General features: G+C 34.0%; 1 protein-coding gene across 1 annotated transcript in view; it reads right to left on the bottom strand.

Annotated features, from left to right (window-relative positions):
• LOC120127554 (SWI/SNF complex subunit SWI3A-like) overlaps positions 1–17,769 on the bottom strand; it is a 44,096-nt gene extending 26,327 nt beyond the window's left edge. Inside the window, exon 1 of the mRNA XM_039145423.1 lies at positions 17,712–17,769. Coding sequence (XP_039001354.1) covers positions 17,712–17,769 — 58 coding nt within the window. The remainder of the gene's footprint in view (positions 1–17,711) is intronic.
• Positions 17,770–22,976: the final 5,207 nt, after the last annotated feature.

The raw sequence follows: 22,976 nt of genomic DNA, 5'->3' as shown, positions 1-22,976 counted from the left end.
ATTCTTAAAAATGAAATGTAGATGCACAACGCAAAAAGAAAAAAATGCATGAAATGTTCGAAGCATTGATCCAGAAAAATGTCCATTATTATAAATAATCCTTATTTTGAAAAAAATGTTTTATCTTGTAAGAGACATAAAAACAATCAAAGGTACATTCGGACTAAATTCTCTAGACCCCGAACAGCTTCCAGCAGGTTGACAAGTCTTCTGTTTTCATCTGTCACTGGTTGTATACCTTGTCAAACCACTCCAGCTTCCCTTGTCAGGCCATATAGATGGCGAGCTGTCTTCTGTACTTGATCCAGGAAGTCTCGGATGACTGCGTCTCTGGCCTCCACCCTTTGTTGTGCTTGCTCCCAACGGAAACGCCACTGTAAACCCCCGTCGAAGGGCATTATCTGAAGCTCGCTCGCTTGCTTTTTGAATCCATCTACAATAGGTTCTAACTCAGCTATTGTTTTACCATCTCTCTCATGTTGTTTCTCCAGATCAGCCATTTGGATTCTCAGGCATTGGTTTTGATGCTGACTGTCTGCTAAGTGCCTCTGGGATGTCTTCATCTGTTCCTTCCAAGTTATCTCATCAGGCCCCTCGAATTTTCTTTTCAGGCTATGGGCTTCATCTTTCCAATACTCAGAGGACACTTTCAACTTGGAGTTATCCTTGACAGCATCTTGATACCCTATTCTCAGATCTTTGAGCTCAAAACGGACTCTTTTTTGCTCTATTTCAGTTTATCTGCTCAATCTTTCTGAGAGTCGGCATCTAGCTTCCACTGATAGCGCTCGGCTTCAAGTTCTCTGACCTTCTGCTTTAACTCATTTTTCACAGCTTCAAACTCCGCCTTAGCTATCTCAAGTTCAGAAGGGACATGCTTGAGATGCTCCTCCATGGTCCGTTTGTCCTCACAGTCTGGCACCGGGATGTTATCATTCTTTATCAATCTTCGCCATTCCACATAATCCGGAGTGAGCATATCTCTAGCAGCCACAATATCTATACGGGATACTTTCTTCCATGATTCGACTATCTCTTTGATCTTTTTCTTATAACTGTCACCGTGATACACAAACTCTAATGTAGATAATATGTATGTTGCTGGGACAAACTGACGTGCCCCATACTGTCTAAGTATCAACAACAGAGCATACCCAACTGCACCCCAAAGTCCAAGTAAGGTCATAGTATCAGAATCCCCAAATCAGAAAAGAACGTCACTGAGGAACAACCAGGGGGCTCTCCAAGTAATATCCCGGTCCTGAAGATGTGTGAAGACCTTCATCCATTTTTCCTTAGAAGCACCTTCTAGCTATTTCATGGTGATGAACTCTCTCAAAGGTGAATACGTAGTGCTAAATCGGCGGTAGGTAACCCCATTAGTCTTCCAGAAGTGCCTGTGAATCCAGACTTGAAGGAGCTGAAAACATCCAATGAATCTACCTCCGCCAGCTCTTCGGCAATGGTTGAGAGACCGAAAGGTCTCGGCTAAGATGGCTGGTGATGGGATGACTCGTTTCAGAAGTTGCTCAATCAGTTCTACCACGGCTGCGTCAATGCATCCTAAAATCTTCGAAAAAATGATCAAGCCATACAGACCTAGTGAAAAAAGGTTTATAGACTTCCATTCATCAAGGTGGTCATTCATTAGTTTCCTTATGTGGATCCACTCAATTCCTTTCCCGTTACCTTTGTTTCGGAGTCGGTCAGTCACCCACTTTTCATCAACCCCTGCAATCTTGGCCAGTCTGTTCTTGAAAGGCTGACTCTTGATGTGTTTGATGTAGGCTCGCTCCAGTTTAATGCTTTCACAGTGCAATAGTGTAGTATACTCCTCGATGGTAGGTACCATGTCCTCTTGGTTAAAAGTGAAGCGATTGTATCCCATGTTCCAGAATTGAACCAAGGCTCTGATTAAGGGCTCACCGATCTTAACATGAAGCAAAAGTGCAATGTCACCATACCGCTAAGTGAACTACTGTTTTCGATCATTCTTCCAACTGTCCCAGATGTCTCGAAGTTCTTGCACATTGTTCTATTTTAGGCTGATAGAGGCTTAGCTAACAAGCTCTGACACATAACTTCCTTGAAGACTGTCTCCATTTTCTTTCTGAGTCTTATCGGACCATAGTCGTACCTCGGGGTTTTTAATCTCCTGTATTACAACACCTTTGTCCACTAATGCAGATTATTTATGGTTAACGAACACGTTTTTTGGTGGATCAATACCTCTTTTGAATGATGCAGATGATGGAAATAAAATAAAAGAGAGGAAAAAAATGAAAAGAGTTATTAAGGTAAAGATAATAATCAAAGCAATCATGAAAATAAAAGTTCTACCCCACATGCTTATTATTCCTACCCGGACATGATCTCTATCCCACAAGTTGATTTTGAACAAGTCCTAACCGCATAAATTTCTAGTTCACATGTTTTGAACAGAAAGTAAAGCAGAAAATAATTTCGGCATCCTAGGGTTTAAAATGAGGTTTTGGGGTGGGCCCTAACTCCTTGTAGTCTTCGAGTTTAGGTTCTAAAAAAAGGTACTTGAGTTCTCCTTGCCGGCGCCCCTTTGGACTTGCCAGACCCTTAGTCCTAAACCCATCACAGGCTTGTGTGGACTAAGTTAAACTCTAGAGGACACATTCCCTTATGCCCACACGGTGAATAAATTCACACGAAGACATAAGGTATATGAATCCCGAAGGCTACTTGCTAGGCTCGTACGGTTAATAAATTCACACGAAGGCGTCGTTTTTACCCCTACTTAAAATAGGGTTTGGAGCTCGGGTATAGAGCCTTAGATGAAAAAAAACTTTGAAGGCTGAAATCATGAGAAAACGATTAGTCCAACTATTTACTCGAAAATATAATCAAAAGTAAGTAAAAAGAATCGAAATATTACCTTAAAATTTAAACTTACCCTTTTCGTTAAAAAGACAACTGGAAATTACATTAACCTGACTCACTTACATGTGTCCCCAGCGGAGTCGCCAAGCTGTCGCAACCGTCTTTCGGTTGGGCCCCGGAATTGGGCTTTGACTTGAAAAATGTGGATTGGAGTCGCCACCGATCATTTATTTAAAACAAATGGGTTGATCGGATACCCTATTTCTTACCTGATCTGCGTCTTTCCAAAGATGTGTCGGGTTCGGGAGTCGGTTACGGTCAAGGAAGAATTAGCACCCTTGAACCGCCCTTTCGGTACTACGTAATTTCTAATTGTCTTTGATTAAGAAAATTGCATGTTAAATTAAAAGGTAAAATTTGATCCGAATTACTTACCCTTAATGAGTTTACGGAAATACCCTTAAAAATAAGATGTTAAAAGAAAATAATAATAATAAAAGAAAGTAACAAAACTAAAGAGTAAACCAAGGAAATAAATGAAACCAATAATAATAAACATAAAATAATTGGATAACAAAAAAATAAAATGAAATTGAATAAAATAAAATAAATGAAGATAAAATATATATACAAATAGAATAAAAAAGGTAAAGTGTTTTTTTAAAAAAGAAAAATAATAATAAGAGCAAAGAAACTAAAAATATAATGAAAATAAATATATATTATAAATAAAATAATAAACAATATATATATATATATATATATATATAATATAAAAATGTATGTATAATATAATAAAATACTAAATAGTAGTAATAATAATAAATAAATGAAAAATAAATATACATATAATATTAAATAAAAAAATAGTAATCATAGAAATATAAAATAAAATGAAGTAAGAATATATATATATATATAACATTAGGAAAATATAATAAAAATATAGTAAAAATATAAACATAAATAAAAAAATAATAATATAATATATATATATATATATATAATAGGAAAATAATATAATATAATGCAAAAAAAAAGAAGAGAATTATAATAAATAAATAAAATATAATTAAATATATATATATATACATATAAATAATAAGGGTTAAATTAAAACAAAAAATGAATTAGGGGTCGAAATTAAAAGCCAATTGAAGAAAAAATGAATCTGCGTGTATTTAAAATCAGGGGGACCGAAATGGGCATTAACCCACTATAGAGGCAAAACACACGGATCCACACGATCCGTTTATAAAAATCCGAATAGTTTTTCAAAAAAACACAAGCCTCGGGGGCTAGATCTACAAAAATAGATCTCGAAAACGCCCCCGTTCATTGGCCAAAAATACTTCTCTCGATTTTCTTTCGAATCAAAACACAGCAAGGGTAAGGAAAAATAACATGCGAAAGTATGAACTTTACATTTCAAAATATAAATGCTTCGAAAAATGGCTACGAGTTGCTTGTAACTTTTTTCTTGGTATTTCTTATATCTCTTCTGAGTGTGTTACAATAGTGAGTTACAATGACTATTTATAATTCTTGTGGATCCTATCTTTAGGAGTTTAAATAATAGTAGAACTCTATCCTATTTTTAGGAGTTTAAATCCTAGCAAAATTCTATCCTATTTTTAGGAGTTTGAATCCTAGTAGGACGAAAAGGTGTGTTGACAGCTTCCCCTCTTTGCCCATAGTCGTGTAACGGGGATAGGGCAAAGATTAAAAGACACACTTTTCGTTCAGTGGAGTTGAAAATTGACTCTGATGTTTCAATAACTCCCTGTCGAATTGAGTTACGGATGACTCCTACATCGTGAAGTCGAGTTCATCTTGAAATGATATGAAATTGAAGCCGTAGTTCGGAATTTGAATCAGCAGGTGGCTTCCCGTTGCCCTTCGGTCTTCTTCTCGGTTTAAAGACCTTGGATCGGAATCGAACTCAAAAATCTTCATTGACATATAGATTTTTCTTGACTTAAACTATGCTGCTTGAAAATTATTGCTTGTCACTAAGGCACGGCTAACCCAGGTCCTCTTCTCGACTTGAAAACCTCGACTGCAACCGAAAAGTAGTGTGATTGATGTGTCATCGAGCTGAATGGAATCGAACTCGATAATTTTGATGGCAGATATCCCTTCTAGCCTTGAGTTATGCTATAACTGATGTGCCTTGGAGCTGAGCGTAGTCGAACTCGAAGGTCTTTGTTGACAGTTAATCCTTCTTTGAGTTGGACATCCCTCGTCGTGAAGTTAAAATCCAATGTAAAGATGGATGATGCTTGTGTGCACGATTCCCTTCTTCGTGAAGTTGAAACCGCGGGTGGCCCCTTCGTCGTGAAGTTGAGCCTGGAATTGGATATCCTTCGTCGTGAAATTGAAATCCAAGTAAGTAGCATTGTTCCGAGTTCGATATCCTCCGTCGTGAAGTTGAAATTGGCTCTGGAATCGGGAAATTATTTGTTGACAACCAGCCGTCCCTTCGTTGTGAAGTTGAACTTGTGTTGTCTCGAGTTTAATATCCTTTGTTGTGAAGTTGATATTGGCTCCGAAATTGGGAAATTATTTGTTGACAACCAGCGGTCCCTTCGTCGTGAAGTTGAACTTGCGTTGTCTCGAGTCTAATATTCTTCGATGTGAAGTTGAAATTGGCTCTGAAATTGGGAAGGTATTTGTTGACAACCAGCGGTCCCTTCGTTGTGAAGTTGAACTTGCGTTGTCTAGAGTCCAATAGCCTTCGTTGTGAAGTTGACATTGGCTCTGAAATTGAGAAGTTGTTTGTTGACAACCAGCGGTCCCTTCATCGTGAAGTTGAACTTGCATTGTCTGCAGTCCAATATCCTTCGCTGTGAAGTTGAAATTGGCTCCGAAATTGGGAAATTGTTTGTTGACAACCAGCGGTCCCTTCGTAGTGAAGTTGAACTTGCATTGTCTGGAGTCCAATATCTTTCGATGTGAAGTTGAAATTGGCTCCGAAATTGGGAAATTGTTTGTTGACAACCAGCGGTCCCTTCGTCGTGAAGTTGAACTTGCGTTGTCTCGAGTCCAATATCCTTCGCTGTGAAGTTGAAATTGGCTCTGAAATTGGGAAGTTGTTTGTTGACAACCAGCGGTCCCTTCGTCGTGAAGTTGAACTTGCGTTGTCTGGAGTCCAATATCCTTCGTTGTGAAGTTGAAATTGGCTCTGAAATTGAGAAGTTGTTTGTTGACAACCAGCGGTCGCTTCGTCGTGAAGTTGAATTTGCGTTGTTTGGAGTCCAATATCCTTCGATGTGAAGTTGAAATTGGCTTTGAAATTGGGAAGTTGTTTATTGACAACCAGCGGTCCCTTCGTCATGAAGTTGAACTTGCGTTGTCTTGAGTCCAATATCCTTCGCTGTGAAGTTGAAATTGGCTCTGAAATTGGGAAATTATTTATTGACAACCAGCGGTCCCTTCGTCGTGAAGTTGAACTTGCGTTGTCTGGAGTCCAATATCCTTCGTTGTGAAGTTGAAATTGGCTATGAAATTGAGAAGTTGTTTGTTGACAACCAGCGGTCCCTTCTTCGTGAAGTTGAACTTGTGTTGTTTTGAGTCCAATATCCTTCGCTGTGAAGTTGAAATTGGCTCTGAATTTGGGAAATTATTTGTTGACAACCAGTCGTCCCTTCGTTGTGAAGTTGAACTTGTGTTGTCTCGAGTGGCACGATATCCTCCGTCGTGGAGTTGAAATAGCGGATGGCCACTTCGTTGTGAAGTTGAGCCTTGACTTGAATATCCTTCGTCGTGAAGTTGAAATCCAAGTATTGTATGTTGCGGGTGGACACAATTCCCTTCGCCGTGAAGTTGAAACCGTGGAGACCCCTTTATTGTGAAGTTTAACTTTGAGCTAGATATCCTTCGTCGTGAAGTTGAAATCCACTCTCGAGCAAATTGTGTTGTTTCGAGAGAAACTTTCAATCTGTCGAGTTGGTCGAAGTGTAGCTTCTTGCTGCTGAGTTAAGCAACCAACATGAATCTTTAAAGGTATTTTTTAATCGAGTATCCTTCGTCTTGAAGTTGAAACTTGACTCTAAAAGCTACAAAAAATTATGTATGTGGAAAATGATAAATATGATGCTCTAAAATGTATGCATAAGATGCATGTAACATGAATTGGTTATATTTTATCTCCTGAAAAAGGTCTGATAATTTGCATTAGGATGTTGAATCCCCAAATGATGCCCCAATATTTGATGTTAAATCTCCAAAGATGCCCCAAATGTTCTTCATTTCTTGCTTCAGCATTGATTCTGAGCATGAGTTTTGTGTCTAAGAGTCACATGTCATTTACCAAGATCCACTCTAGAGAGACTGTCTTGTTTGAAAAAAATGTTTTTCTTTCTCTTTTATTTTCAAAGTTCTGAAAATATCAATAAAGAGTTTCGAAAAATGTTTAATCAAAAGTTTTGAAAATATTGTCTCTTTCACGGTTTTACAATTGAGACGAATCATAAAACTAGAATTCATTGGTTATCAAATGATTAATTACAATGTTAATCCTTCAATAAATTATAGCTATTTGACACGTGCCAAGATCAAAGCTATCTTTGGGAAATGGTTAAGTAAGGAAAAGATAAAAAGGTCTCAGGTTATTGTGTTTGGTCAAAGGTTTGGCATTTGATGCTCAAAGGTTTGATGGGGTGATTGCACGCTCCTCTACTGGAAGTGTCTCCGACTCCCAGCTTTCATAGTCACATTTGGATTGTACGATGCCTTATCAAGGAATTTGTGTGATCGCCTCAGTTGCACAATTTTTATAGTTAAGCCGCCTTTTCAGGTTTTCAACTCGAATTCTCCCTCGGTTTCAAGACGTTATTCAGGATTTACGTCTTGAACCCCCCTTTGTTATTTTTCTCTACCATGCATTAATTACATTGTTTTTTATAAACAAAGATTAATCCTGATGGGCGAGATGAAATCTGAAGATATTCTCTTATGTTTAGAAATCCATGTATGATTAGAATGGACTTTTAAGGCACGTAATGTAGGACAGGGTTCATGGTTATGAAAGAAAAGGATAAATAGGCTCAAACAAGTGTTTCAGGGTGTTGAACCAAGGATCAATTCATTATGATGCCTTCAATCTTGCTCAAAATGTTTCTCTCTCTTGATGCTCTATGATCTTCGAGTGAAGTGATTCAATGATTCGGGAATGATTGTGCTTGATCAATCTCATAGTTTGAAGCTTGATGTACTATTTGTCTTTAGGAAATCTTTGCATGTGTTTTTTGTCCCTTTTTCTTTTTGATTTTTGTTCTTTCTTTTTTTTATTCTTTTTTGCTTCTTTTCTTTTTTGTTTTTTGCCCTTTTTGTTCTGATTAAATCTTCGCACTTGGCATTTGGTTCACCTTTTGGTATCTAATCTGAATCAATGTCTTCGCTCATGTGAGCATATTTCTTCCACCTTGCCCCCAGTGTGGAGGGTGATCCTTGGTTAGGGTTGAATCAGAAGAAAAATACTACAGGCTCAAAAGGGGACACAAGGGATATATTTTTTCTCCTATTGTGAAGGGATAAAGAAAGAAAGTCGTTCATCATTTCATACATGTAAATCTTCACAGAAGAGGTATCCCCAGGGGGATAGATTTTCAAGATTAATTCTATTCACATGAAAACAGTGTAATTAATGTATGATAGAATTATTTCAAATGAATTCTTCTTCTTTTTTTCCAGATGTCTCAATGTTCAGGCTCCGCGCGAGATGCCCCAAGTTGGTTCTTTAGAAGAATGCTCATGTTAAAATGAACAACTCAATGCCTTGGGTTTTACTGGTAAGAAGGTTATTTTTGAGTATAAAAAAGAGAGTGGTGTATTCTTATTGACTCAAAGAAAGGTATGAGTGTATCAAAAAGATAAAGGTAATGTTCAATAATTTCAAAAGGAGGTAATGTCAAAATTTCGTCTTTTTGTAATGACCACGAGTTGTTTTGGGCAAAGAATCAAGGTATTTTATTATGGGATTTGAGACAGGGTAAGAAAGGTCTAATCTTTCAATATGTCAAAAATCTATAATTCTTGAAGAATTAAAAGAATCATTAATTCATTTAATATTCGAAGAACTAAAGATTAAAATTTGTTCAATTGCTCCACCTTAGAAAGCAGCATGAATTCAATCATTTAAAAGATTAAGCAAACATGAAAGATCAAAGACGTGTTCAAACAAAACAATCCTCTAAGTGCAAATGGTATATGCCATGCCCCCTTCTTCGGCAAGCGCCTTACAGTTTTCAAAGGAATGTTTGGGGCTTTTTATGTGGTAACAGCTAACAGCTTCAACATCGTAGCTCTTAGGATATGGGGATTTTTTTCTTAGATCATCCTGGCAGGCTTTGTCCTACAATCAGCTGATCAGGCTCTCACTGTATTATTTTCAGTTTTTTCTTTTGATGTTACAATCTTGTTTCCATGTGGTGTCATGTAGTTAAAACCACTTCATCGAATCCTCCATGAAGAAATTTCATGTTTATGAAAATGCTTAAAAATGAAATGTAGATGCACAACACAAAATGAAAAAAAAATGCATGAAATGTTCAAAGCATTGATCCAGAAAAATGTCCATTATTATAAATAATCCTTATTTTGAAAAAAAATGTTTTATCTTGTAAGAGACATAAAAACAATCAAAGGTATATTCGGACTAAATCCTCTAGACCCCGAACAGCTTCCAGCAGGTTAACAAGTCTTCTGTTTTCATCTGTCACTGGTTGTATACCTTGTCGAACCACTCCAGCTTCCCTTGTCAGGCCATGTAGATGGCGAGTTGCCTTCTTTACTTGATCCAGGAAGTCTCGGATGACTGCGTCTCTGGCCTTCACCCTTTGTTGTGCTTGCTCCCAACGGAAACGCCACTACAAACCCCCGTCAAAGGGCATTATCTGAAGCTCGCTCGCTTGCTTTTTGAATCCATCTACAATAGGTTCTAACTCAGCTATTGTTTTACCATATCTCTCACGTTGTTTCTCCAGATCAGCCATTTGGATTCTCAGGCGTTGGTTTTGATGCTGACTGTCAGCTAAGTGCCTCTGGGCAGTCTTCATCTGTTCCTTCCATGTTCTCTCATCAGGCCCCTCGAATTTTCTTTTCATGCTATGGGCTTCATCTTTCCAATACTCAGAGGACACTTTCAACTTGGAGTTATCCTTGACATCATCTTGATACCCCTTTCTCAGATCTTTGAGCTCAAAACAGACTCTTTTCTGCTCTCTTTCTGGTTTATCTGCTCGATCTTTCTGAGAGTCGGCATCTAGCTTCCACTGATAGCGCTCGGCTTCAAGTTCTCTGACCTTCTGCTTTAACTCATTTTTCACAGCTTCAAACTCCGCCTTAGCTATCTCAAGTTCAGAAGGGACATGCTTGAGATGCTCCTCCATGGTCCGTGTGTCCTCACAGTCTGGCACCGGGATGTTATCATTCTTTATCAATCTTCGCCATTCCACATAATCCGGAGTGAGCATATCTCTAGCAGCCACAACATCTATCCGGGATACTTTCTTCCATGACTCGACTATCTCTTTGATCTTCTTCTTATAACTGTCATCGTGATACACAAACTCTGATGTAGATAATCCGTATGTTGTTGGGACAAATTGACGTGCCCCATACTGTCTAAGTGTCAACAACGGAGCATACCCAACTGCACCCCAAAGTCTAAGTAAGGTCATAGTGTCAGAATCCCTAAATCAAAAAAGAACGTCACTGAGGAACAACCAGGGGGCTCTCCAAGTAATATCCCGGTCCTGAAGATATGTGAAGACCTTCATCCATTTTTCCTTCGAAGCACCTTAAAGCCATTTCATGGTGATGAACTCTCTCAAAGGTGAATACGTAGTGCTAAATCGGCGGTAGGCAACCCCATTAGTCTTCTAAAAGTGCCTGTGAATCCAGACTTGAAGGAGCTGAACACATCCAATGAATCTACCTCCGCCAGCTCTTCGGTAATGGTTGAGAGACTGAAAGGTCTCGGCTAAGATGGTTGGTGCTGGGTTGACTCGTTTCGGAAGTTGCTCAATCAGTTCCACCACGGCTGCGTCAATGCATCCCAAAATCTTCGAAAAAATGATCAAGCCATACAGACCTAGTGCAAAAAAGGTTTATAGTCTTCCATTCATCAGGGTGGTCATTCATTAGTTTCCTTATGTGGATCCACTCAATTCCTTTCCCGTTACCTTTGTTTCGGAGTCGGTCAGTCACCCACTTTTCATCAACCCCTGCAATCTTGGCCAGTCTGTTCTTGAAAGGCTGACTCTTGATGTGTTTGATGTAGGCTCGCTCCAGTTTAATGCTTTCACAGTGCAATAGTGTAGTATACTCCTCGATGGTAGGTACCATGTCCTCTTGGTTAAAAGTGAAGCAACTGTAGTGTTCCAGAATTGAACCAAGGCTCTGATTAAGGGCTCACCGATCTTAACATGAAGCAAAAGTGCAATGTCACCATACCGCTGACTGAACTTCTGTTTTTGATCATTCTTCCAACTGTCCCAGATGTCTCGAAGTTCTTGCACATTGTTCTATTTTAGGCTGATAGAGGCTTAGCTAACAAGCTCTGACACATAACTTCCTTGAAGACTGTCTCCCTTTTCTTTCTGAGTCTTCTCGGACCATAGTCGTACCTCGGGGTTTTTAATCTCTTGTATTACAACACCTTTGTCCATTAATGCAGATTATTTATGGTTAACGAACACGTTTTTTGGTGGATCAACACCTCTTTTGAATGATGCAGATGATGGAAATAAAATAAAAGAGAGGAAAAAAATGAAAAGAGTTAGTAAGGTAAAGATAATAATCAAAGCAATCATGAAAATAAAAGTTCTACCCCACATGCTTATTATTCCTACCCGGACATGATCTCTATCCCACAAGTTGATTTTGAACAAGTCCTAACCGCATAAATTTCTAGTTCACATGTTTTGAACAGAAAGTAAAGCAGAAAATAATTTCGGCATCCTAGGGTTTAAAACGAGGTTTTGGGGTGTGCCCTAACTCCTTGTAGTCTCCGAGTTTAGGTTCTAAAAAAAGGTACTTGAGTTCTCCTTGCCGGTGCCCCTTTGGGCTTGCCAGACCCTTAGTCCTAAACCCATCACAGGCTTGTGTGGACTAAGTTAAACTCGAGAGGACACATTCCCTTATGCCCGCACGGTGAATAAATTCACATGAAGACATAAGGTATATGAATCCCGAAGGCTACTTGCTAGGCCCGTACGGTGAATAAATTCACACGAAGGCGTCGCTTTTACCCCCACTTAAAATAGGGTTTGGAGCTCGGGTATATAGCCTTAGATGAAAAAAAAACTTTGAAGGCTGAAATCATGAGAAAACGATTAGTCCAACTATTTACTCAAAAATATAATCAAAAGTAAGTAAAAAGGATCGAAATATTACCTTAAAATTTAAACTTACCCTTTTCGTTAAAAAGACAACTGGACATTACCTTAGCCTGACTCACTTACATGTGTCCCCAGCGGAGTCGCCAAGATGTCGCAACCGTCTTTCGGTTGGGCCCCGTAATTGGGCTTCGACTTGAAAAATGTGGATTGGAGTCGCCACCGATCATTTATTTAAAACAAATGGGTTGATCGGATACCCTATTTCTTACCTGATCTGCGTCTTTCCAAAGATGTATCGGGTTCGGGAGTCGGTTACGGTCAAGGAAGGATTAGCACCCTTGAACCGCCCTTTCGGTACTACGTAATTTCCAGTTGTCTTTGATTAAGAAAATTGCAAGTTAAATTAAAAGGTAAAATTTGATCCGAATTACTTACCCTTAATGAGTTTACGGAAATACCCTTAAAAAATAAGATGTTAAAAGAAAATAATAATAATAAAAGAAAGTTACAAAACTAAAGAGTAAACCAAGGAAATAAATGAAACCAATAATAATAAACATAAAATAATTGGATGAAACAAAAAAAAATAAAATGAAATTGAATAAAATAAAATAAATGAAGATAAAATATATATACAAAAAGAATAAAAAAGGTAAAGTATTTTTTAAAAAAAGAAAAATAATAATAAGAGCAAAGAAACTAAAAATATAATGAAAATAAATAAATATTATAAATAAAATAATAAACAATATATATATATATATATAATATAAAATGTATGTATAATATAATAAAATACTAAATAGTGATAATAATAATAAATAAATGAAAAATAAATATACATATAATATTAACTAAAAAAATAGTAATCATAGAAATATAAAATAAAATGAATTAAGAATATATATATATAACGTTAGGAAAATATAATAAAAAATAGTAAACAAGTAAACATAGATAAAAATAATAATAATATAATATATATATATATATATATATATATATATATATATATAATAGGAAAATAATATAATATAACGCAAAATAAATGAAAAAGAAGAGAATTATAATAAATAAATAAAATATAATTAATATATATATATATATATATATATATAAATAATAAGGGTTAAATTAAAATAAAAAATGAATTAGGGGTCGAAATTAAAAGTCAATTGAAGAAAAAATGAATCTGTGTATTTAAAATCAGGGGGACCGAAATGGGCATTAACCCACTGTAGAGGCAAAACACACGGATCCACACGGCCCGTTTATAAAAATCCGAATAGTTTTTCAAAAAAACACAAGCCTCGGGGGCTAGATCTACAAAAATAGATCTCAAAAACGCCCCCCGTTCATTAGCCAAAAACACTTCTCTCGATTTTCTTTCGAATCAAAACACAGCAAAGGTAAGGAAAAATAACATGCGAAAGTATGAACTTTACCTTTCAAATTATAAATGCTTCGAAAAATGGATACGAGTTGCTTGTAATTTTTTGCTTGGTATTTCGTATATCTCTTCCGAATGTGTTACAATAGTGAGTTACAATGAATATTTATAATGCTTGTGGATCCTATCTTTAGGAGTTTAAATAATAGTAGAACTCTATCCTATTTTTAGGAGTTTGAATCCTAGTAAAATTATATCTTATTTTTAGGAGTTTGAATCCTAGTAGGACGAAAAGGTGTGTTGACAGTAATCGTCTCTCGAACCCGTTTTAATCAAATCTTTGGTAAACGCAAACCAACTTTTGTCTTAAAAACGATTTTTCTTAAAATTGTTTTTAAAAAAAACGTTTTTAGGTATTCGACCTGCCTAACCCAAAAGTCGATGACGACTCTTTTTAATTTTATCTAATTTAATTCAAAATCAGCAATTTTCTAAAATAAAAAGTCGTAACAATTTTTAAAACAATTAAACAATTGTCCCACCGGAAAACAATTACGACAACGAATAATTAAAAAAATCATAGAACAAAATTTATGCATATAACTGATAACACTATTAGTTGTTACTACTAAAATGATAATATAATTTAGTTTAAAAATGACAGTATAAATATTTTTATAAGTTATATAATCATACAATTAGGATCACGTAACAATCTACTTAATCATATTTAATAAATAATACATTTATATAACAATGAAATATTTTTAATTTGTGTTACTTAAATTTTTTAAACTCATAATTAAAAAAATAAATATTTAAATATATTAACATATCAAAAATATTTAATCTTAATTAATATAAACCTTAATAATAAATATTAATCTAATGTAATCGTAAATATTCGAACCCTTAACTTTAATTAAGGAATCTAATATCTCATCCTACTAGACCAACTTACTATTGATTTACTATAAGATAAAGACATGATTAATTGGATGCGTCTTTTGCTCCATTACATGCTTGAATAAGAGATAGAATCTTATCTCCATATGTATGAAAATAATGTAGTATAATAACTGATTTAAAATAATATTAAAAGATATTTAAAATTAGCATAGTAAAAACAATTGATTTGAAATAAAACTTTGAAAATGCCTTAAATCCATATAGTAAAAATGATTATTTGAAGAAACAATAAAAAATAATTTAAATAAATTTTAAATAAAACTTAAGACTAACGTGAAAGAACATGTGTTATTGTGAAGAGGGTACAAGTTCAATGGCCAAATGCAGAATTGTGTTTTTTTAAGGGTAAAGTATAGTAATAGTCAATGAACTTTTCTAAAACTTTCATTTAAGTCCCCCAACTTTTAAAACTTACAATAAAATCCCCCAACATTTAGTCCGTTTGCAATATGGTCCCCCAACAATTACATCAGGGACCATATTGCAAAAGGACTAAATGTTGAGGGACCATATTGCAAAAGGACTAAATATTAGGGGATTATATTGTAAGTTTTAAAAGTTGAGGGACCTAAATGAAAGCTTTAGAAAAATTCAGTGACCATTACTATATTTTACCCAAAAAATTGTTTTCTCTGTTTTGACATTTATTTTTTTCTTGTTTTCTTTTTTTTTTAATGAAAATTTTAAGTATTTTCAGCCTATTTTTGCTACAATTAAACCCACTATTTTTAAATCTTTTTTATCATTTGATTTAAGTCATCTTACATTTTAACATAATACTCTCATGTTTGGTTCACAAATATTATATTGAGATATAATCTTACGTTATAAACAAGCCAAAATTTTGAAATAATTTATGTTAAGACAACACATGCAAAATGCAAAGAAAATGTAATTGTAAGTGAATCGAGTAAACTTTAATGCAAATTTAGTTAATAAAATACATTAATTAAAAATATATATATAATAAATGCTTGAAAATGAATAAGATTAACTGTGTGCAATTACTATAAATTTCATTTCCCCAAAAAATATATGCTAATCCTAGGATAGCCGAACGCATGCATGTTTGGAATAATATAAAAATTAGGGTAAAGTATAGTAACGGTCATTGAATTTTTCTAAATCTTTCGTTTAGGTCCCTCAATTTTTAAAACTTGCAATATAATCCCCCAACATTTAGTCCGTTTACAATATGATCCCTCAACATTCAGTCCATTTGCAATATGGTCCCCAATGTAACTGTTGGGGGATCATATTGTAAACAGACTAAATGTTAGGGGACTGTATTATAAGTTTTAAAAGTTGAAGGACCTAAATAAAAGCTTTACAAAAGTTCAGTGACCATTTCTATACTTTACCCTTTTTTTAATTGTTTGGCAAAAAAGGTTCGTGAGACCCTCACACTTAAAAAAAATCAATATGACCCTTATATATTTTTTACACCCAATGAGGAACTCAAAATTTAGAAAACATACTGAATGTAGCTTTGGACCAACGATTTTCGTTGTTGATATTTACAGTATTGATGTGACAATCCACGGTGGTCAGTGATGTGGTTAATGAGTGGCATGACTATTTTTTTTGAGTACAAGGGTCAAATTGATTTTTCTGAAAGTTTATGAACTCATTTGATGTTTTAAAAAAAAATAAGAAATTATAATTTAAAATATAAAATTATTCAAAAAAGTAAATATAAAATATCAAAAATATAAATTAAATTACAAAAAATAAAAATATATTATTATATTTTACTTCAAATTTAAGTTGATTTTTATTTATATAAACACAAACTTACCCATCCTATACAAAATTTATTTTATACATTTACCTCTAATTATAATAAACTTAAATATCTTTCTAATTCGATTTCACTAAATTTTTATAAAATTGAACTAAATAAATATTTTAAAATATTATAAAAATAAAATTTGAAAGTTATAAAATTAAAATTTAGTATAAATTATCATAAATTATATAATAAAAAATATTAGAAAAATAGTTATGCAATTAAAAAGAACATTTTAGTGGATATAACATGATAAAAGAAAATAAAAATTAACTAAATATGAAATTCATGTGTTTGAGATTTTTCTATTATCCCTAATATTTTTTTTTTAAAAATTTTCAAGGAATAGAAAATTGGTCTCTATAAAATAAAAATAAAATAAAACTCAAATTAAAATTAAAATTGACATGTAATAACATAAAATTATAATTATATTAATAAATAAAATAAAATTCACATTATAGTTCGTCTTTAATCGAATGAATCATTTAACAATAATGTTTTAAATCACTCTAGTTAATATATATATATATATGTAAAGACGAACATGTTTCCACCTTGATGAATGAAATGTTAGGCATTATTTTCTCCTTATAGGACCCCAATCTTGTGTCAGTAAAAGAGTTTTAATCGATGTTGTAACTTTTTTCAAATATATATATATATATATTTAATTTTTTTAATTTTTTTATATTTAGTTTTTTCTATATTTATATATTTTAAATTGAAATGTCTATCCAGCTTAGTTGGTAGAGCACAAGGTTCTGAACCTTGAGGTCGTGTGATCGAGTCCCACAGAGGGCATTTCATAATTCGGAGGTCTCTTACGGAAGCTGCTCTCAATCTGGTGTTGAGGGTAGCCTACTATCTTACCTCCCCCTTACCCCATACATATGAGAAAAAGGGACAGTCATTTTATATATTTTAAAGTACTTTTTTTTGAAAAAAATCAAATAAGTTATTGAACTTTTTTAAAAAATCAATTTGATCATCGAATTCAACAAAAAATTAATTTAATTAATCTGTCAGATTATCAATTACATCACCAGTTATTAAGAATTATCATATCAACACTGTCAAATATTATGTCGATACTATAACAATTAATACAAAAATTATTAGTTAAAAGATTACATTAAATCCATTTTAAGGGTCATATTAAATGAAAAAAATATATGAGTTCCACGTTACATTGCCTTTTTCCAAATTATTTTAGTAATTTTTTTTTTGAAAAAATTATTTAACCCTTTAAAAAGTAAATTTTGCCTTCATCACAAGCTGCAGATAGAGAGGGAAAGATAGGTGATTACAAGTTTCTTAAGATAAAGGACGTCATTGCTTGCATTAACCAGAACATTAATCTAATTGCCGTCATTGCCGACCTCAGTCCGCCCCAGAAAACCAGAGGCATCGGTAGGTACCGCCATTTATTTACTCTTTTTTTTGTTTGCTCGGCAATATATCGAGATCGGAAGCTTGAGTTCAAATGTGACTGGCTGTGATGACACCGTTTTTTCCTTACTGTTTACAATCCTTCTTTGAAACTTGTAGAGATGCGGAAGATGATTCTTTTTGGGAATGATTCTTCTCTATTTTACTGACGTTCTTGATCGTTTATTGTTGTAATCTTATTTTGATCGGCTAGAATTTATGGTTTCTTTGCAGATTATATCTGTAAGCTGAAAGTAATTGATGAGTCATATGTGTTCGGGATTCCCGTGCATTTATTTGCTCAACAAATCGACGATCTTCCTCTTGCTGTGTCTGTTGGAGACATTATTCACCTTTCGTGTGTCAAGGTATGCTCTGACATCCCAGTCCCAGGTGTTTTTCTACCCCTTAATATTGCTCAGTTCATATTTCAACTTTAATTTTTTTCACTGTACTTTGTTGAAACTCTTAACACTTGCGATATTTAATCTTAATTACCGTATAACTGAATTTGTATAGGTTTTCACGGCAAGTTAGTTGTTTGGGATACTACCAATATGTAATTCCCTACTAATTTCACGTTTAAAATACACCTTTTTTGTCAAGGAAGAATTTCATTGTAATGCAAATCATAGAAAATGGACACATAAGTATCCCAGAAGAAATAAAACCCAAAGGAATACATAGCAAAGTAGTGGTATTATGAACACTTGATTGAAACCAAGTCTTTTCAAACAAAAGTCTCCTCACCTAGGAAGCAACAACAATAAGAACTCAACCACCATGGATACGAGCCATATCGTTGGGTGTCAGCCACCATCTCTCTCTTGAACTGGCGTGTTGAATTCGACATCGACATTCTATCTTGGTAAGCTTGCAAGTCTCAAGGAATGTTACAACTATGAAGTTAAACATCTGTAAAATTGATTCTTATCGAACTTAAGAAACCGAAACACTATGGCTTTGAGAAAAACGAATTATCAATGGCTCTAAGTAAACATCCCTTATGGAAGGGGCCAAGGTAAAACCTAGACCAAAATTGTTATGTTGGAAGACATAGCCCTCTCATGCAGGAAAAGGAGGAGGCTTGGCTTAAGAGGATGCAGTGGAGATGGAGGTGCAGATGGTCTTAATTCTTATTTAACTGCTTAAACTAAATTTTACAGCTTTATGCACTTCCCAAATCATGTCCTTGGATTCATCAATTTGGTCAAATCAAAGGCCTATCTCATACTCTATGATGAAAGTTTGTTCAACAAAATGGTGTTATATCTTTTATTAATATAGTTTGATATAGGTAATTACCTTCCGCAGATGGAAATGCATGATGGAGTTGTATATGCTGTATTCAACAAAAAGATCTCTTCATTTGCTTTGTATGATGGGAAAGATGGTGAAGAATTCCATCCTTATAAAGTTTCTTTACGATTTCATGCGAGAGAACATGATGAAAAGATAATAGTAGGTCTCAGAAAATGGTTAGCAAGTTCAGAGGTTATTAACGGTATGCTTTTTGTTTGCTAGTGATTATATTTCACCTTTAACTGATGGGTTGAATGCCTTTAAGTATCAATACTTATGATCTCAGTTGACATCAATCTATATTTGAGTGCTCTAACAAATGTGTGTTGTTGGAGTAATATTCTTTTCTGAAGTTGCTTGTATTTTCTACTCCATTCCCGTCTTTCAGTTAGAAAATTCAGAAGCTTCATATTGTTAACTTTCCTTCTAAATTCATTTCTTGTTTAATTTTTTTGGTTGGTGTTTAGTTTAAGGGGTTTTTTCTATTTAAATTTTTTCCATCAACCATTTTTCACTTGTGATCCACTAGACTGAGGTTGATTTCTTCACCCCATCCTTAATTCTCTTGAATCCCTTCACGGTTGCATCTACAGTTAGACGAGCTTGATTTTAGTTCAATTTGTCCTTGAAGGTTTGGAACCTGTCCTAGTTGAAGAGACCCTAGCACCATATGGTAGTTAAATGCATTAGTTATAAACAAGTAGAGAATGCTTGATGAGTCTCCATCCTATTATATTAGGATTAATAGAAGTGGTCAGCCTTCTGCTCTCTCTTTTTGAAGAAAATTTTCAACATTTTAGCTTTTTAAAGTACTGAGATGATGAAAGTGTCCGGACATCATAGATTGACAGCTTATGATAGTGGTGTTCAACACCGAGCCTTCTTCTCTTGGAACTTCTATGGTCAACTGTGTTGATCATATAAGTCCAAGTATTTGGAACTGGCCTGATAATAATGTCAGTTCCCAAGTTTACCCTTTCTAATACTTCTAAGAGTTTTGACACACACACACACATATCTATGATAAAACAATACATTGGGATTTTGGTCCCATGCTTATATAGATTAAAAGTCATTCCCATCACCCAATATAAAGCATCACTTTTTTTTTTAATAATTTTAATTTTTTTTTCTTTTATGTTTGTGCTTGGTAGAGCAGGGCTTCTTATTATTGAGGGAGATCAACCAAGTGGGTGTGGGTGTTGTTAATTTAGCTTGTAAGGTATTAAACCATCTCTCTGATTTCCCCCTGCTATATTTTCGTGCATGGCATTGTTCAAATATGTCCAATTTAATCATATGTTGATGCTGCCTTTCGATTATTTAAGGCGTGCTGATCCATCTTCATATTTAATGTTTGGCCCTGCTAAGGTAATTCATATATGCAAAACTACTAATGATGAGTGGATGGTCTTTCTTTGGGATGGAACTGATGCTCCACCTATCAGTATTAATAAAAGGTCAGTTGGTATCCTTTAATCTCTCCTTTGTAGCTCTGTTTATTTGAAACTGTAACTGTAAAGCAAACACAGGGTTTGGGGGACTTTGCATTCCTACATTTTGCACAGCACCATTGACACATGACAAATTGACAATATATAAGTTCTGTTATATCAATAAGCATTTGGGTAGGCCTCAATGCCATTTACTTATTGTGTGAATCAGTTGCAATTGATTTCTGTGATCTTGGTAAATTGTATGCTATTACATGCTGAAAGAATAAAATGTACAAGTAAAGATGATAAGGACGCTACTGATAAGTTCAGTGTTCTATATCTTTTGGGATCTGCATTTGTTGGCTGAGTTGTTTCTTCTGAAAGGATGTTTTTTCCTTCTCCTTGCTTGGAGCTCATGGGCTTGTTATCTTTTGATTATATGGTTGGGAGGTTCTGCTTTTCCGGTCCGAGTCTTAAGTTACATTTATGGTAAAGAGTGTTATTATCTTGAGATTACACTATATATCTTGCCATGCTAAAAGAGGATTGTGGTTCACAGTTTATTTTTTTAAGCTGTGTTTAGCTTTAATTAATGCAGGCAGTTGGTTGCCTGGCTATATATTTGACAGATTTGTGTAGTTAGAGTTTTTTTAGTTCTTTTATGGCTTATAAGTATTCTCAGTACAAACAATTAAAGCTTAAAATATGGTGTATGTTATTAACACGAAGCCAGTTATTCTAATTCAGTTTGTTATCCTATCCTATCTATGGATTGAGAAGATTAGGTTTCTTGAGATCTATGTATGAGAGATAGAGTTGATTCTTTAGTCTTTAATAGGTTGATTAAGGTAGAAAAGGGTCAGGCATAAGGCTGTCTCACTTGCTGAAAGTGAAGAAGAAATTCTGGAATATTTTGGCAATTGGGACATATTTGATGGATTTAATAGGATAAATTGGTCTGAGCCTTTGTGCAAGATTTATGAGGGATCGTTTGGGGATGTGATTGGGGTCAAAAGTTGCAGGTGTTATTCTAGCTAGCTGAACTGTGCGAGTTTTAATTTCTTTATGATGTTACATTTTGTTCTTACTGAGGGTAACATGTTAAGGTTATTGAAAGCTGATATTTACTTGGAAAGGGAAAAAACAGATCTGTATGTAAAATAATTTGGGGAGATTTAGAAAATGTTGAGAAAGAAAAAGATGGCAAGAGAGAAAAATTTTAGGCATCCATGATTTTATGATATAATTACTTGTAATTTCCTTAATGTTAAACATACCATAATAATAGAATCACATAGATGTCTATGGAAACTTTAAAGGCTAATTTACCTGTTTTCTGGAGATTTGGATTTTAGACTCTTAATAGGAAACTTCCTTAGCAACACATAAATCCAGTAAAAATAGAATAAATAATCGTTTTGAACTCTTATATTCTGGTTGGTCCAGCTGTAGGAAGTGTTATCTGAGTTTAGTTGTTCAAAAACTGCCGAAAGAGAAGCTAAGATAGTGTTAAATACAGAAGTGCTTTAGAATGTAGAAAGATGTTTTACCTTTTTTATGTTTATTTTCATTTATAAAAAAATGTTAAAGGCTGTCAACAGATGAAATAATAGAAAGGGCTGCTTATGAAAGTATGCTTTTTTATAAAAAAATAATTGTTTTATGATACGTATATTATTAAATTATTTGGCATCATTTACAATTTTCTCGATCTGTTCTCCCAAACTCCAAAGAACACTTAATTACTTCCTAAAGTGAGGATAAACTACAATGTAAATCAGGAAGAAGAAAAAAAGGACTGCTGGACTTGTTCGGCTGCATATCATTTCTCATTGACTATTAGGTATTAGAAAATTTGTTCGGTCACATTTTACTTTGAGGTATGACTTATGTTGGCAACTTGAGATGGTTGATTATTCAAAGTAGAAACCACTTTCTTCTATTTTTGTTTCTTAACTCAAAGTAAAGTGGAAGTATAAAATAATAATGAAATAAAAAAATATATATATTAGGTTTTATCTTTTTTAATTTTTTTAATTAAGTTATATTTTTTATTAATTTCTGATTGGGTTCTCTTATTTTATTTGGGTTTGAATAATATGCATTTTAAGTTTGAAGATATGTTTAGACTTAGTTGGATAATATCATTGGGTTTAAATTTTTATATATATAATAGAAAATCAAAATCAATTTCATCAATTAAAACAATTTTGAATTTCAATTCATGAATCGACCTTTAAAATAGAATTTATAAGTAACACAGATCCAAAAATGGAATTGGATGGATTTTATCTGTATCTTTCCTCTACATCGAAGATATCATTTTTAATATACATAATTAACGATCAGAAGGAAATATAACTAATACATTACTTTTCCCTTTAATTCAATAAATATAGCTGAATTAATGTCACATATGCTAGAGAGGAGAATTAGAACCTCATTCAACCATTCTACCTCTTACT

This window comes from Hibiscus syriacus, unplaced genomic scaffold (genome assembly GCF_006381635.1).
Source record: "Hibiscus syriacus cultivar Baekdansim isolate YM2019G1 unplaced genomic scaffold, ASM638163v2 tig00110469_pilon, whole genome shotgun sequence".
NCBI classification, from domain to species: Eukaryota; Viridiplantae; Streptophyta; class Magnoliopsida; order Malvales; family Malvaceae; genus Hibiscus; species Hibiscus syriacus.
The sequence above is the reverse complement of the archived record's forward strand: the minus strand, read 5'-3'. Positions and strand labels throughout refer to the sequence as shown.